The sequence below is a fragment of the Lepus europaeus genome, chromosome 6 (assembly GCF_033115175.1).
Source record: "Lepus europaeus isolate LE1 chromosome 6, mLepTim1.pri, whole genome shotgun sequence".
Taxonomy (NCBI): domain Eukaryota; kingdom Metazoa; phylum Chordata; class Mammalia; order Lagomorpha; family Leporidae; genus Lepus; species Lepus europaeus.
Window position 1 is genome coordinate 129,288,000 of NC_084832.1, and position 16,645 is coordinate 129,304,644.

The window sequence follows — 16,645 nt, forward strand, 5'->3', positions numbered from 1 at the left end:
ACACCGTGCTTCATACACACCTCTCATAACCCCACTCAGCAGATGGTACCTCCATTAACTGCTCCTGTGCCTGAAGCCACCACGTGGGGGCCTGGAGCATTCTGGGAGCAAAACTGTCCAAGTCCACTTCGAAGTCCCCACAGTGTCGCCCCGGCCATGCTCCCAGTCAGTGACGGAGTGCACTGGGGATCCTACGGCAGACCCACCTCGGGGAGGCCTGGGACTCCTCTGCAGCAGGACTTGGCCGGACGCTGCACTGCCGGAAGCCCGGGCTCCTCTAGGCAGCCTGGGTCCTCTCTGTGTGGACTTGGCCTCCCAGCTCTCTCCTGAGTTTCTCTAGCACAGGGCCCTCTCCTAAATGATATCCCATTTTGGCATCTGCGTCTTGAGGAGCCTGGACTAACACACACTGGAGAATGTTACCAGCAGATGCACAGGAAACTCTCCCTGCTGCTCTGCAACTCCGTGTCTGAGTACAAGCACAACCCAAAGAGAGCCTTATGACTTCTTCCAAGGAGAAAAATACGAATACAGACCAGCATGGTAATAACCCAGGGCTGTGTTAGGGCTGGGAAAACAGGAAGTTTAGGAAAGAGTAACACAAAAAAACTGACAAGAAGGGACAAAAACCAGTCAACATGCCACTGACATTCTCCATACTTGTATTTCCTGTCTGGACAGGAAGTCACCAGAGCAGGTCACTAATCTGTCATCGGGGGCAGCAGGTCCTGACACGGCAGAGCGGTTCACACGAGAGACTTCAAAAAGGTGCCTGGGCCACTCTGGGCTACTCCGCCAGAATCCTGCGCATGCCACAGGCAACGGCTGGTTTTAGAACATCTGGAAACTGTTTGTTCAACCAGAAAGACCGCACTGCTTCAAATCCCACCAAGGAATAGTGATGTGAACCGTCCAGCCAGTCAGCTGAGTCCCTGAGCGCCTCCGGAAGAAGCTAGCCCTGTAGGTGATGCAAGCAGAGGCTGCCTGGGGCCGTCTCAGGCATTCCATGGAAAATGGGTATGTCCCAGGCTGGCCAGTGCAGGCCAATCACAGTCCATCAGATGCTGAACTCCCCTGGGACAAGAACATGATCACACTCACGAAAAGACAGACAACAAAATGCTCTAGGGCGTTAAGGCCTGGAACTACACATTCCCTGACAGCGTGTCCAGGAATTAAGGAGCCTGATCAGCTGTTCTGCAGTCCCTACAGATAACTTTATCATTAGCTCCAACTGAAGATGAACTATAGATTTTGGAAATGTATAAATAAACCTCTGTTTGGAAATGTCTGAATCCTGGGATAAACAAACACTTATGGGAAAGAAAAATTACAGAGAAAGAAAGATTAGAAAAGCAAAAGCTATGCACACATTAAACAAAGGAAACTTCTGGCAGACTCTTAGCCCCTCCTGGTACTGGGGCTCAAAACACTTAGAGAGAAAACTAAACATCGCCAGTCATGGTTCGGTGATTTAGTGAAAGAGAAAAACACGTAAATACCAGGACTTCCAAAAGTGAAAAAAATTAACCCTACAGAAATGGGGATGAACACCATCAGTCCCCGTGTTCAGTTCATTCTAAACTAGCAACTAAAGGGCATCACTGACGACGCCGGGTGCCGACTTTATCAAACGGCTGCACAGGGAAGCATTCCTTCGATTCGTTCTCATTCCCTTCAGCTGCAAGTCCCATTCCCCAGCAGCTAGCACAGATGGGAGCGGGGAAGGCGGCAAACACAGCACTCAACTAAAGGAGACGATGCGGGGACTTCCGTAGTCTAAGGGGACAGAGGGTTGGCAGGGGAAGGACACAGGCAGGTGAAATCTCCACTGGGAATGAAACACGGACAGAGAGCGCACACGGGACGGTCCGCACAGACAGCCCAGGTGGGCCTCCAGGGAAGAGCCTCTGACAGCATCGCCCCTAGACCCAGTGAGAGGTCTGGGAGCACTTGCCAGAGAGGACAGAGGCCCTGCTGACTCTCAAATGCCACAGAGTGTTTCAGGCCAGCTAACGGCCAGCAAGACTGCCACGAACTGCCAAGCCAGCTCACCTGGGGCGGGAGCTGAATCTGGAGCAAAGGGACTCTATACGAGGGCTGCACAATGCACTCACCAGACCAGAACCCAAATGGGCATTACACCTGTGAGAGCTGGAGCAGGGGTGTGCAAGGCAGGGAGCTCCAACTGAGCAGGAGAAAGGCCCCCAGGTCAGCCGCTGGTGCCAGAAAAGCACCAGCCTCGGGGGACTTCCTCCTCACCCTTCCCCCAGATGGTGCACACACCTCGAAAACCTACTCTGTGCAATATGCAACCTGCGTGTCCCTCACTGCAGCAGTGCACAGAACAGCACACAGCACACAAAGATCACATGCTCATCTCAATATATTCAGGATAACTCACTTGACATTGGCTCAGCATTGAAAGCAAAGCAGAACTTCACTTGAAAAAGAACACAACCTCAGTTAACCAGACTGGTTCTAAAAACCCAGCCACAAACCTCAGCTCTAGTGTTTACCTGCTGGCTGGGGGTCCACGCCAGAGCATCACAGTCAGGTACGCAAATGCCAGAGACAAGTTAGGAAGCAAAATGGACAGGCCAGCAGGTCAGCATGGCTGGGTTCTCAGGCTTTGTATCAATGCTGATCTCCCAACTACATAGATGCGCTAGGCTTAGGGTAGCACACTGTACCCAAACACCAAGACTGAAGACTGATCTGAAACCAACATGAGTATTATGACAGAATGACAAGTGGAGTCTAAAAACTACCAGAGGTTTTACTCTTTGACAAAACTATTAATCTAAAGGAAATTCATGATAAGGTAGAAATAAAAGTACACAATCTTACATACATAGTTTGTCCCCAAAATGAGAAGAGATGCCACTAATCTCATTGATAATTTAGACTCTTACCTGGTTATGACCACACTATTGCAAAAACAAACTTAGATGCTGGTACTAGTAATTCGCTATTTACTGGAAAATTTCTACCTATCTCCATAATGACCAACATGTTCACCTAGATCCTATACAAGATAAAGAAACTAAGGTAAAACAGGGTTATTTATATAGGCATGGAAATAAAATTTTAAATGTTAAATCAAAAATTCTGATGAAATCTGTAAGTTTATCAAAAGTAAAGCTAAAACGTCAGATTGGTAACACACGATGATTTAATAACAGAGGCAACCATATCCAAACTGAGACAGGGTAAGAGAGAGTGAACCATCATGACCCAAAGTATCTCAACTGCCTTCTGAATCCAAAGAGGAAACACTTAGCAATAATGTGCACTATCTCCACTTCATGACTTAAAGTAAGCAGAAACGCTCCTCCTAATAACACTGTCCACGTGGAAGCTTCCTCCATGATACTGAATAAAGAAAATACAGTGACCATGGCAAATCTGTCAAATCTAGGCTCTCCCAAAGTAAGGTCATTTTAAAAGGTTTTACAAAGTATCCCTTTCCTTTCAACTATAAATGTTTAAGAATTAGAATGTTTCTGTTTCAAATATTTTAGATTTATCTACAAAAGAAAAGAAGGAAATTGTTCAAGGCACTCAGGTAAACCCAACTCAAGACAACAGCTTGGAAAAGAGCCAATAGACTTCAAATTTACCTAGTAATGGCTAATGCTCACACCAAGTGTCATCAATTAGCCTGAAAGTATTAACATTCAGCCTGGAGAGAACTGCCAATTTTTATTAAAGAATAAACACTGATGACGTTTTCAAGTTGCCTTGAGAGATTGCTGCACAAAAGCTAGGTAACTGGACACCATCAAACTCGGTGACAAAATTCTTAGTACTTATTTCCTTTGAACTTTTCCTCTATCAGAGAGGGGGACTGATCATGTCTCAGGGCAGGCACTGCGCTGCACTGGGTTAAGAGGCACTTGAGGTCCCTCCATCCCTCCTCTGACAGCCAGTTCAAGTCCCAGATTCCATTTCCAATCCAGCTTCCTGCTGATGTATCCCAGGAGACTCCTGTGCCTGGGCCCCTGCCACCCTGTGGGAAACCCAGGTGGAGTTCCCGGTAGCTGAATGGGAAAGTACCTGGCATCTTCCTTTCCACGACACTTGATTCAAAATTTGACATTGTGTCTGTGTCACCAACAAATCGCTACTTCCATAACACATCAGAGTTGATGGGGCTGCCTGGATGCCCACCCAAAAATCCAGGAGAAAACAGACCTTATAAACTATGCCTTACAGGAAGTATACATAAGCTGGCCTTGTATATTTTATTTACACACGTAAAAGCCATACTGAGAAGCAGCCCCGGCTCTCACAAAACTGCATTAGTAGTTCATGGCGAAAACAAACAAAAAACCTTAAGAACCTGTCTCAGAAAGAAACGAATGAAACGAGAACGCCGGGTACTTCACTGCCTTCCTAGCGTCTCTTCGGCGAAGTCCTCCCAAGTTCCCACGCTCCGCTCTTCTAATGAGGACTCCACACCCCACGCATGCACCGTAATGCACCGCCCACGACTCAGCCCCTTCTCCACGCTACTCCACACACTAGGAGCCACGGCCACCGCTGCTCCTCTCCAAACCTTACCCAGGAAGCGTTCCCTTGCATCCTTCTACATCCTGGAACCAAACTTCAATAAAATCAGACACTCTGCCTCAAAGGGCTGACATCAGCGACAGAGGCTGCCCTGCGGACGGCCATCGCCCCCCGCCCCCGGGGCAGGCACCCCCTGACCTCGGGGAGATGCTCTCCCAACCCCTGTCCTCGCTGCTGGCTCAGGCTCCCCTCGGTGGGCGTCATCCCGGACCCCCAGCCACCCAGTGCGAAGCCCGCTGCCCCACCCCAAGGAGGTGCAGGGCCCCCGCGGCTTACCAGACCCCCGCACAGGCTGAAGACAGCCGTGAACTCGGCGCGCGCGTTCACCCGGCCGCGGTAGAAGCAGTGGCGCAGGTCTGGGGGCGCCGCGCCTCGCTCGTGCGCCCCGCGCGCGGGGGCTCCCAGGTGCACCTCGGTGTAGCCCGCGGCCAGGAAGGTGGCGTCGGCGCTCAGGTTCAGCTGGAAGAGCTGCCCGTAGGCGCTGATGCGGTAGAGGGTCAGGGCCGGCGTGGGCTCGGGCGCCCCGGGGCTGCGCCTCCTGCGGCTGAAGTGGCGGCTCTCGGGGAAGGCGGCTCCGAACTCGTCGACCCGCTCGGGGGTCACCACCTCGTAGGAGGTCAGCGTCTTCACCAGGGCTTCTGCAACCACACACACACAGAGAGAGCGGTTGGGACCAGCACGCCCGGGCGCGCCCCCTGCCCCGCACACGTGCGCGCAGCCCTCGCGCCCACGCGCGCCTGACAGCGTCCCAGGCGCGGGTGCGACCTCCCCGGCGGCGTCGCGCCGAGCCGCTGCCCCCAGCCCCCGCTGTCGCCGGCCGGACGCTCACCTTGCCTGGGGTGCAAGCGAAGTTCCCAAGAGCGGGCGACCAGGAGCGAGAGCTGGTAGAGCAGCCCCGCGAGCCACTCGGCCGCCCGCATGGCTGCCACGGGAGGACCCCCGCGCCCTCGCCTCGGCCGCGCGGCGGCTCAGCAACGCCGGTAGCAGCCGCCCGCGCCCCGTGCCCGCCGGCCTCGCCGCTGCTCCCGCCCGCGCGCCCGGGGCCGCCGCCTCATCGCCCGGCCGCGCCGCCCGCTCGCCCGCTGTCTCGCCCGCCGCCGCCGCGGAGGCCTCCGCAGGTCCGCCCGGCGCGGGCAGCCGACTGGACCTGGCCGTGGCGAGGCCGCCGAGCCTAAGCGCCCGGGAGCGCGGGGAGAGCCCGCCCCCGGCCCGCCGGCCAATCAGCGAGGGGCGCGCCCCTCCCTCCGCCGCGCGCCGGCGACCCCCGGGCCCCTGGCGGACGCGCGGCGCTCGAGGCTGCGGGGCCGCCGGCGCGCCCTGGCCGCCGGGGCTGGGGCTGGGGCCGCGCCTCGGGCCGCTGGGAGGGCGTTTCCCATCCCCGGGGCGCGCTGCGGCGGGACGGGGCGCGGGGGTCCCCGGTACGCGGCCGACTGCGCAGGAGGAGAGCAGCGCTGGGCTCGCGCTGCGCGCCTGGCAGTGCCTTGGGGGTTATTTCTCCTTTCCAGGTCGTCATTTCTGGGGGAGTCCCGTGCACGCAAGAACACCCGCGCTCTGAGCTTGATAAACGTCTCGGCCCCCGCCCGGGCGTCCCAGCTGCGGAGCGTTTGAGCCGCTCGCTCTCGGCCTCCGCCCCTCGGGCGCCAGGGACCGCGGGCGCCACGCGGAAGCCTGGGCGGCACCCACCTGCGTGGCCAGGTGTGTGCTCGCGCGGGAGGCCGCGGCGGCCGCGGCGGCGCCGCTCGCGCGATCCCCGGATCCACCTGCTGCCTCGGCGGGGTCCCTGCGGCTCCTCGCTCTGTGGCCGTAAGGAACCCCACCATGAGAGGAAAGGAAGACGAAAGGGGACGCAAAGGCGTGCGTGGGGGGCGTCTCCGTAGACTCGGCGCGGCCCCCTGCGCCCAGACCGCCCGCGGGGATGCGCGTCCTGGGCCTGGGGCCCCTGCTCCGCGCCCCTTCTGGCCAGCGTGGCAGGCGGCTGCCGCACTTTCCCCTCGGTGCCCCTTAGCACACCTGTCTGGCGGGTACCTTCACCCGGACCGCTCAGGGCCACGTTCCCCGCCCTGCCGCCGAGTGCATCCTTGCGTCAGGAGCCCAGGAGCCACGGCTTCCCTCGCCCGGGTGTGCACCTGCGGCTGCGGGCTGCACGGGCGTGTCCCTGCCTCCGCACGTGTTGGATCCCCGCGGTAAGGATGCTTTGTTCGGACGGGAAGCTGCAGCGGATGCTGTTCTGTCACAGTCATGGCTGTGAGCCCTGAACACTACCCCTTTCTCTGTCCTAGCCGATCAACGTTGCATTCACCCAAGTCCCTAAGCTGCGTTGCCCCGTCTTCTCTGACTCCCTGAGTTTTCCCCTGCCCCAGACCGTAAATACTGCCCCGTTCACAAGCTCGCCCTCTTCCGTACTGAAGGGAAGGTCGTACCTGAACTAACCAGGACGTTCGAGTCAAGACGGCAGGCGCTGCGCAGGGGGCTTCCCAACAAATCCCGCATTTACTTTGCCCATTGCACGACTGGGCTCAGCGGATCTGTGTTAATTCACTGTGGATCAACTTAAATGCACACATCGTGGGCTTCTGACTCCTTATTAAAAAAAGAAAATCGGCTCTCCAGAGCAGGTCAGATTGACGCCCAGTTTAGCTGCGAAGATGAAGACCATACTTAGAGCCAATGCAATCCTGCTTCGTGTGTGATTCAGTCATCATCACAAATGCAAGCCATGCAACCAGACTGGCACAGTATGGGGGGAGGGGAATCCAGTCTTGCAAAGCAAGAAAACACTCAACTCAGGAGCTGGGCAGACCTGGAATTATGCCCTAAATCTATAACCAGCTGTGTGAGTTCACAATTTAACATAAGCCTGCCTTCGCTCAGCTGTAACATGGAGGTAACAGAACCTCGTGCAGATGTTAAGATGATTAAAAGAGATGATACAGATCACATAGCTGGCTTGATGAGTACAGGCAAAATGATCTCCCTGTATGCTCACGCTGATTTTCATGGTTTCTAGTCCAGTACCAGACTACAGATTCAAAAAGGAATAGCACTCCAAGTGAGGCCTGCTTTGCAGCAGCCAGTAGGTGGGGTGGTGACCTCCACAGTCTACCTGGGACTAGAGGCTTCCCTCAGGAAACTTCAGAATCTGGGCAAGTCAGGTTAAATTGGTCACCCTACTTCAGGGTTTATCAGCCAAGGAATATTCACTTTCTGGGGATGACTCTTTTATTATTCCGGCTGTGCATTGTGCATATGAAGTAGCATCCCTGGCCTCCAGCCTTCTTGTGACAACCAAGAATATTCCCACACTGGTTGAAGGAAGGGTTGCTGGAAGAAGGGTTGGGGCCAGGGTGCACAGCAAAGGCACTGACGTGGGTTTGGGAGAAGACACCACACACACTGCTCCATTCTCAGTTACCAACAGCTGGCTGTTTAAAAGAAACTGCGTATTTTGGCAGGTGTGCAACTCCTCCCGTGAATGTAATTGAAGCAGTGCGAGTTGTGACCTTGTGTTCATCATTTTAAAGCATCATCGATGTTTTCTGGATGGGCAAAGGAGACTCAAACCCTGTAGCCAAGCACTGCCCACACTGCATTAGTCATCCACTGTTTTTCTAATTCAGCATTAAATCGTTAGGGTCATGTGAGGAGGGACTCTATAAACAGGCATCTGAGCAGTTTCTCAACAACACATGATGTGCACCCTGTGAAATAAAAATAAACATCCATTGAACAAATTAATAATAATGGAATCCATATAACCAAGGGATAAGTAGGAAAATTACCCATCTTACTGTCTCTGTCTTTTAATTGGAGTATTTATATCATTCACATTTAGTATAACTATTGAAATGATGACATTCAAGTCTATCATCTTGTTGTTTTTTATATGTTGTATCATTCTTTGCTCCCTGTTTTTCTCTTGTTCTGTCTTCTTTTGGATTGTGTTTTATGATTGTCTTTCATTTCCTTTGTTAGCTATAACAAATTGTTCAAGTGCTTAATCTTGGATTCACAGAATACACCTTTAAGTTACCCTACCTGCAAGTGATAGTATTGCCAATTTCAATTCTTCCCTCCCAGCCTTTGAACTGGCTGTCACGCATTTAACTGTTGTCATACATAGACAGTATTGCATTGTTGGCATTTTTACTCAATGGCTCCTTCCCTGTTGTGACATTTGCCTTACATTTAACATTTCTTGCAGTATGAATCCGTTAGTGGTGAACCCTTCCAATCTTTGTATGATGTCTCTAGAAGTCTCCATTTCACCTTTATTATTGGGTATGGAATTCTATATAGATATTTGTAGGGTTTTTTTTTTCCTTTTGGTACTTTATAGATGTTTGCTTACTGTCCTCTTGTGTCTTAGGATATTTTTTTCTGTATATCTAATGCACTTGATCTTAGCCAAAAGGCAGAGAAGTGATTGTATATCTAATGAACATTGGGCATTTTTGTTGTTGTGGTAGGTGCCTTTAAGACTTTCCATTACCAATTTTGCGCAGTTTAATTGTAGCAAGACTTGGTGTGATTTTCTTCCTAGTCCCCGTACAGTGGAGTTCATTGAGCTTTTTATAACTGTGATTTATTGTCTTCATTAAATTCGCTAAATTTGAGGCCTTTTCCTTTGAAAATATTTGTCCCCCTTTCTCCTGGGAGAGGACTCCCATGATTCATATTTGAGATGCATGAAGTCTCACAACACTCAGAAACTTTAAAAAAAATTGTCTTTCTTTTCGTTCTGTGCTTAATTTGGATAATTTTATTGCTTTGTTACTGAGCTCACTAATCTTTTCTTCTATTGTCTGTTTCTTCTGTTGTCTAATGTGTTTCCTGCCATTAATCCCATTCAGTGCCCCCTCATCTCACATACTGTAGTTTTTAATCTATGCAGCTTTCATTTGGGTCTTTCTTGTGTGTATGCTTATGTACCCCTCATGTCCCCTACTTAACTTTTTGAACCTATGGGAGTGAATTATAATAATTCTTTCTAGCAGATTTGTCAGTTTGGGGTCAGCTTTGATTAATTAACTCTTGCCCCTCATTATTGGTAAACCATCCTGCTTCTAATTGGATGCAACACTTCGTGAATTTTGCCTTTTGGGTGCCAGATATTTTTGTCTCCCTATAAATTTCTTGAGCTGTGTCATGGATGAAGTTACATTGCTTGGAAACAGAGTCTTTCTGGTCTCACGTTTAAGATCTGTTGAGCAAGGGGCAGGTATTGTGGCACAGCAGGTTAAGCTGCCCCTTGGGGCAACTGCATCCCATATCAGAGTGCCTAGAGTCAAATCCCGCCTCTGCTTCCCATCCAGCTCCACTAAAGCTCCCGGGAGGCATCAGATGGTGGTCCCAGTACTTGAATACAGAGCAGTGCTCTGTCCAGGGCTAATTTTCCCCACCACAGAGGCAAGGCCCTGTGGCTTAGTAGCTTACACCTCCGCCTGCAACAGCATCCCATACAGGCACCTGAGTCCCCAAATGGCTGCAACTTCCAGACCGGGGCAGATCCACAGCCAGGGGCCAGGAGCTTCTTCTCAGTCTCTTACGCAGCTTCAGGGCCCCAAGCACTTGGGCCATCTTCTACTGCTTTCCCAGTCCATAGCAGAGAGCTGGATGGGAAGTGGAGCAGCCAGGACTTGAACCAGCACACATATGGGATGCCGGCACTGTAGACAGCAGCTTTACCCACTACACCACAGTGCCAGCCCCCAACACCATATTCTTGATCTAAATCATGGAGAAAAAGGAAAAACATTGAATTTTACATCAGCATCACCTTTTAGTAATAAAATTAAAAAGGAGCAGCAAAAGCAGTGTGTAGACAGACGTACATCATGGAGTCCAGTGGTGGTCATGGTAGTAAGTCACAAGTGACCTCCATTCTCAACTTGTCTCTACAACAAGCACCTGTTTCTTATGTGGCACTCACCTCTGGCGTACCTGGAAACCCACTCCTAGACTGAATGCAGATCCAACTGCAAGAGTAAAGCCGGGGAGCTGTCCCAGGAAACCCAGGAAAACAGGTGGACCTGCAGCAGGCAAACATTTGCTCTTCAAGGGTTCAAAAGTCTCATCAAAACGTGGTAACTGCGTGGTGGTAAGATTCAGAACTTCTGCTCATCAGAAGACGCCATCAGGAGGGTAAGAATGTGGGAGACATTACTTGCAAGTATCCGCGTGACCCATGGCTTGTTTCTAACTATGTGAAGGTTAAAATGAGACATGAGACTATAGCAAAATTAAGACGTTCTACCCGAGACACTGTGGGGACAGCGAAAAGTGTGAGGGAAATTATTGGTAGCACCTGTATCCAACACAGACTCATATCCAGAATAGGTAATTAAAAAAAAAAAAAAAAAAAACTCCTCTACAGGAGGAAAACACAACCAAACAGAAAAACAGTTAAAAGGCATTTCACAACACAAGTTATTACAATAGCCAAAACATAGGGAAACTTGCGGCAAATCACTAATCAATACGGAAATGTGAGGAAAAGCACAATGCGACACTCTCGCGAAGCCACTGAACAGATCAGTTTAAAAGCCAGGTGACGCTACATGGTGGCAGGGGTGAGGAACACTGGAGCCCTCAGACACGGCGGTGGCGATGCACTAGGAACGGCCTGGCAGGAGCTCTGGGAGCTGAGCAGGTCACCCACTGGGCCGCCTAGGGATCTCCCTGGGGAAGTGAATTCACCCATCCAAGAAAAGGCAGCACACAGATGTCCACAGCAGCGCTTGGTGTTAGCACAAACCCAACCGCGCCAACGGACAGCCGACTCGACAAACAAATGATGGAAAATGCGCACAGAGGAGAAACAGAGTGAGCACGTGCAACCTGCAGCTCCATACAGCAACACGAACGGACCTCACACAGAGGTGTGTAGCGGAGGATCCTCCCCACTCCCACAGCAAAGGGGCAGAGTGTGTGACCCCAAGCCCACACACGTACAAGAGCAGGCACTGGAACCAGGGAGGGGCTGGCCCTGGGGCGGGGAGAGGACGAAGCGTGGAGCAAGGGTGGGCGGGTGTCTGAGATGCTGTTGCCTTCTGGCTCTTGGGCTAGGCTCTGGTTGCACAAGTGGGTGTTGTGAGGGTTCTTGCATCTGCAATCATGCCCATTTTCCCGTACATGGGTGTAATATGATAACAGTACTTTTTATTAAAATGCATTCATTATACAACGCTTTCTTTATGGAAAAATTTAAAATGGCCTCAGATAATTAAGTAGTAAAATAATCTTGGGGATAAGTATTTGTTTTCAGATACAATTTGCTCTAATAATTAGACCCCATAACTAGAATTTCACAAGCCAAAAATATCAGGAAAAAAATTCTAGAAAAATAACTTCCATGGTGATTTACCTGATGTTTAACTGCATATTCAAATTCTCTCTTAAAAATAAAAAAAGGAAAGAAAGAGGGGCATATATTTCTTTGAAGGAACAAACTTGTATTTAATCAAATCATGACAAACTACATAGTACTTAACTCATGAGTTACAAAGAAAAAAGATTTGCAAAAGGAAATCTAAATTTTTCTGGATTTTGAGAAATTCAAGACTTACTGACTGGTTTTATTTTAAACTATGTAGTGCTAATTTCACCCAAGAGACTGTAGACGGCTGATGGGCTTACCATTCTCCATAAGACTTGAAATCTTTGGACCTGTTACATCGTACAGCACATGTCTAGTTCATAACCTGTATAGAGTTATTTTGTGGAAGCATTTTATCTGACATCACAGATTCTCACTGAACACAGCAAGTGAGTTTCTATGCAGGCAGTTGTCAGTAGTCCATGAGAAATGAAATGTGATTGGAAGAATCAACTGTTTAACAAGAAATACATTTTTCTACACAATTGCACATTGTTTTCCTTTAAGTGGTCCTTAGATTTGTGCAAAGCATAACAATGGACTTCCTCTTGCTTCTGAAAGTTGGTCTTTTGGACAAATGGACTTGAATGCAAGTTTTTATGAGTTTACAGCCTAAATTAAATGCTTCTTTCTAGAAACATGTTTAATAAATAATACAGTTTACATCTCCTTGTGTTACTGAGAAAAATTCCAGTAATCCTTCCCGGCTAGAAAGTGTCAAAAGAACTACTGCCACGAAACATGCTTTTTAATCCTACACTAAGGAAAAGACACATCATATTTAGAAAAAGAAAAAATAACTTTATCTTAAGGAGGTGCTAAATTGAAAGTGGACACCACATGGCATTTGACCAGCAGAGTTTTTTCGCCAGAAGAAAAAAATAGCAGAAGATCAGAGAATACAGGGGCCAATCTTAGAGCTTACCCAGGACGTGAGCGCACCCCAGACGCCACGGATTCCACCGGGACAGAGTGAAAGTGAGGCGAGGAGTCCTGGGAAGATGATAAGGGAAGGGCAGCGCCATCGGTGGGCAGGAGAGAGGAGCTGTCCTCTGCCTGTCCCGCCTGAATGACAGAACCGGAGAAGCGGGGAGGAGCTAACAGTCAACTCTGCTCTAACTGGGCCGGTGCCCGGAAATCTACCAGGCGAGCATGACGATGATTGAATGGTTTAAATATAAGACGCTGGCTGGAGATACGCCTGCCAAACCCAAGACAACCTCTGCTCTCAGGACAGTTTGACGCTCAGCAAAAGCTCACTCAAGCCCTTTCAGTCCAATTCACACCACCACCTGTTTCAGAAAATACAACCATTTGTTTTCTAAAAATATGGCTACACCAAAAGATAAATCTGTCAATCTCATCTTTCAAAGTCTCCAATCCTTTTCTTATCTCTGAAACAAGATTGGCCTGCATGATTTCTGTGACTTTTCACACAGCTGACGTCGTATTTCTCTGTAGAATACCCAAGGTCCTCGGGGAGCGGAGGTGACCACCGTGTGAATCTGGAATCCTCACGAGGAAGGCCCTGAAAACGGTGCACTTGGACGGGAGTTCCGGAAGTTTGTGGGAAGTGGGATTAAAAGATAAGGCTGTTCTTGTGGGAAATAATTTGAAATACATCATGTGGACAGTCTTCAAAACATTCATGGACATGAAAAATCATTCATGGATTTCAAAATTTTTTCCACAAAATCAAACTATATTTGATTCCATTTTTCTATGAACTTTTTGAAATACTCTTACCCTGAGGCTTGAGGAAATATTTTGTTTCTTGATGAGACAAAAGAAGGTGAAATCCAAAAGTTAAAATTAGCATTTTGGCATCCAAGGAGGTCTGTGACACACAGCCAGCCTCATTCTACACACAGTCAGCCACGTTCTACGGACACACAGTCAGCCTCGTCCTACACAGTCAGCCTCATCTACAGATACACAATCAGCCTCATTCTACACACAGCCTCATTCTACACACAGCCAGCCTCATTCTACAGCCAGCCTCATTCTACACACAGTCAGCCTCATCCTACAGACACACAGTCGGCCTCATCTACAGATACAAAATCAGCCTCATTCTACACACAGTCAGCCTCATTCTACAAACACACAGCCTCATTCTACACACAGCCAGCCTCATCCAACACACACCCAGTCAGCCTCGTCCAACACACACACAGTCAGCCTTGTCCAACACACACACAGTCAGCCTCATTCTACACACAGTCAGCCACATTCTACAGCCAGCCTCGTTCTACAGACACACAGTCAACCTCATCTACAGATACACAATCAGCCTCATTCTACACACAGTCAGCCTCGTTCCAGTCAACCACGTTCTATAGACACACAGCCAGCCTCATTCTACACACAGCCAGCCTCGTTCTACACACACACAGTCAGCCTCATTCTACACACAGCCAGCCATGCTCTACACACACACAGCCTCATTCTACAGTCAGCTTCATCCTACACACAGTCAGCCTCGTTCTATACACAGCCAGCCTCACTCTACACACACACAGCCAGCCTCACTCTACACACACACAGCCAGCCTCACTCTACACACACACAGCCAGCCTGGTCCTATAGACACACAGTCAGCTGTGTTTTACAGTCTCAAAGTTTCACAAACAGGTTCTGGAGGAAAGGGTGCATTGCATGTTTATTTTGGGATATCCTGTAAAGAAGCTAATGAATGCACACTAACTTCACCTGTTTTATCCTTTGTACCGCACAGAAATATGAAAGAATCCCTTAACTGCTCGGGTGATGAACACCTGGACTGTCCTCACAGAAATGCCATGTCTCCTTGACTGAATCCCCACCCATGCCAGCTGGGGTCAGAACACGCACTGTGTGACGCTGTGCACTTGGGACAGGCACCCAAGACAAGACAGACGTTTTACGAAACCAGCCTGAAGCTGCACTGTTACTTGCCTAAGCTTGTTTGCAAGAGCAATGGCTGGGGCAGTGTGAGTTTCAGAGCCCAAGCAGGGACACAGAAGGAAACCGTGTGGCTAACCCTTTGCCCAGTCAAAGCTCTAAATGCCCTCGAGCCGTCTGGTGAGGACAGACCTTTCCTGTGAGTTGACCAGAGACCCAGAGGAACACTCCAGTCAGCTTTTGGGAGAAGTCATGTTTGTGGGACGAATGCTTCGAGGCAAAGAGGATCAGCTGGATGTGGCTGACAGGTGTGTTAATTACCAGTTCTGGTTTGTGACACTGCTCCACTGGAAGCCCCTGCACAGTCCCCCGGGAGCACGTGGTTGTACTGGTTATACCGAGTGATAATTAGCACTTGAGGCTAGCAGTACCGATAGGACAGGGGCCAAGCACGGACCCCATCCTGTAGCCCAGCCAAAACAAAACTCACCCTTTCACTGGATTCATATTGCATAGGGAGCCTTGGCATAATCTGTGTATACCTGCTGGGCCAGAATTAGTTCATGTTTGTATTTAAAAGATGAAATCACCTTCAAAAACAAAAAAAGAAGAAAAGAAAAGAACAACAAAAAAAAAAGATGACATCACCTTCGGTGGGACACAGCGAAATGCACCCAGCCTAAGCAGGGTGTCTGCGAGGTTTTATACAAATAAGTGGAGACGGGGCTGAGTAGATGAGAGACTGCTGGAGCGCTCACGATGCTCTCCTCCCTCAGCACCACCTGCTCTTCACTCTCCCAGCAGGACACAAGCTGCAGCAGGCCCCCTGAGCTCGAGCCGGGCCACCCTGTGAACTTCGAAGACCTCGCCCCCAGCTCCTCGCGGCAACGCAGAATTGGGTGTGGCCGGCTACGATGTCCGTCTCTGAGAGTAGTTCTCCAGGATTCTGGATCTGGCCTCACGGTGCTGAAACAGGAACTCATTATCCTGGTTTGTGTCTTGTCTCATTTCCTGCAAGCCGTGGTGCGTGGCGGGAGAAGGCGCAGGCAGCCAGAAGAAGGTGTGAAATCGCCCTGGAGACCTCACCCGGGACCACCAGGTTTGCTGCTCAGCTCCTGCTCCCGAGCCCACCTGTGAATCACCTCCTTGAACGCAGCTCAGGGTCTGGCTTTTCCCAGAGAAGGCTGTAAGAGAAACACGCCGACTGCATCTCTCTGTGGTGTCCATCTGGCTGTCTCTCCCTCCCATCCTTTCTCCTTGTGCACCCCTCCCCCTTCTAAGTACTCATTTCCGTGGGACTGGTTCATCACACTGGCTTCTGGACTGCTCATCTCAAAGAATCAGGAAAGACTGTTGCTGCCCTCAGAGCCAGAGTATTTCCAGAGCGACGGGAGTAGTCGTCTAGAAGGGGCAGAGGTCGGCAGCAGGAGGTGGCACGCGTCTACTGGATTCCATGGAAGGAACTCAGAGGTGACTGTGGTGGAACCATGGTGTGTATGGGAAGGCAGGGACGTGGGGAGGCAGGGACAGAGCCCACACAGCCCTTCCAGGGCCCCGGTCATGGACACAGCGTGGTCCTGGGGAGACCCATTGATAAAGCAACGCTTGTGTTCCCTCAGCATCTTAAAGATGAGTGATTTGAGCAAATGTGACAGCAGATGGGGTGGAGCCAGGACAGAGGGGGCCGGAACAGGCTCTGGGGACACGGAAGAACCAGGAGGGCAGGTGGGGCTGCAAGATCTCGGGCAGCAGGAGGCACAGCCGGGCCAGTAAGAGAGCAGTCACCGTCCAGGTAGACAGGCCGGTGCAGTG

At 50.4% G+C, this 16,645-nt stretch overlaps 1 protein-coding gene across 1 annotated transcript in view; it reads right to left on the reverse strand.

Annotated features, from left to right (window-relative positions):
* ADAMTS20 (ADAM metallopeptidase with thrombospondin type 1 motif 20) overlaps positions 1–5,495 on the reverse strand; it is a 162,481-nt gene extending 156,986 nt beyond the window's left edge. Inside the window, exons 1-2 of the mRNA XM_062195093.1 lie at positions 5,405–5,495; positions 4,852–5,213 (exon numbers count right to left, since the gene is read on the reverse strand). Coding sequence (XP_062051077.1) covers positions 4,852–5,213; positions 5,405–5,495 — 453 coding nt within the window. The remainder of the gene's footprint in view (positions 1–4,851; positions 5,214–5,404) is intronic.
* Between the last annotated feature and the right edge of the window lie 11,150 nt (positions 5,496–16,645).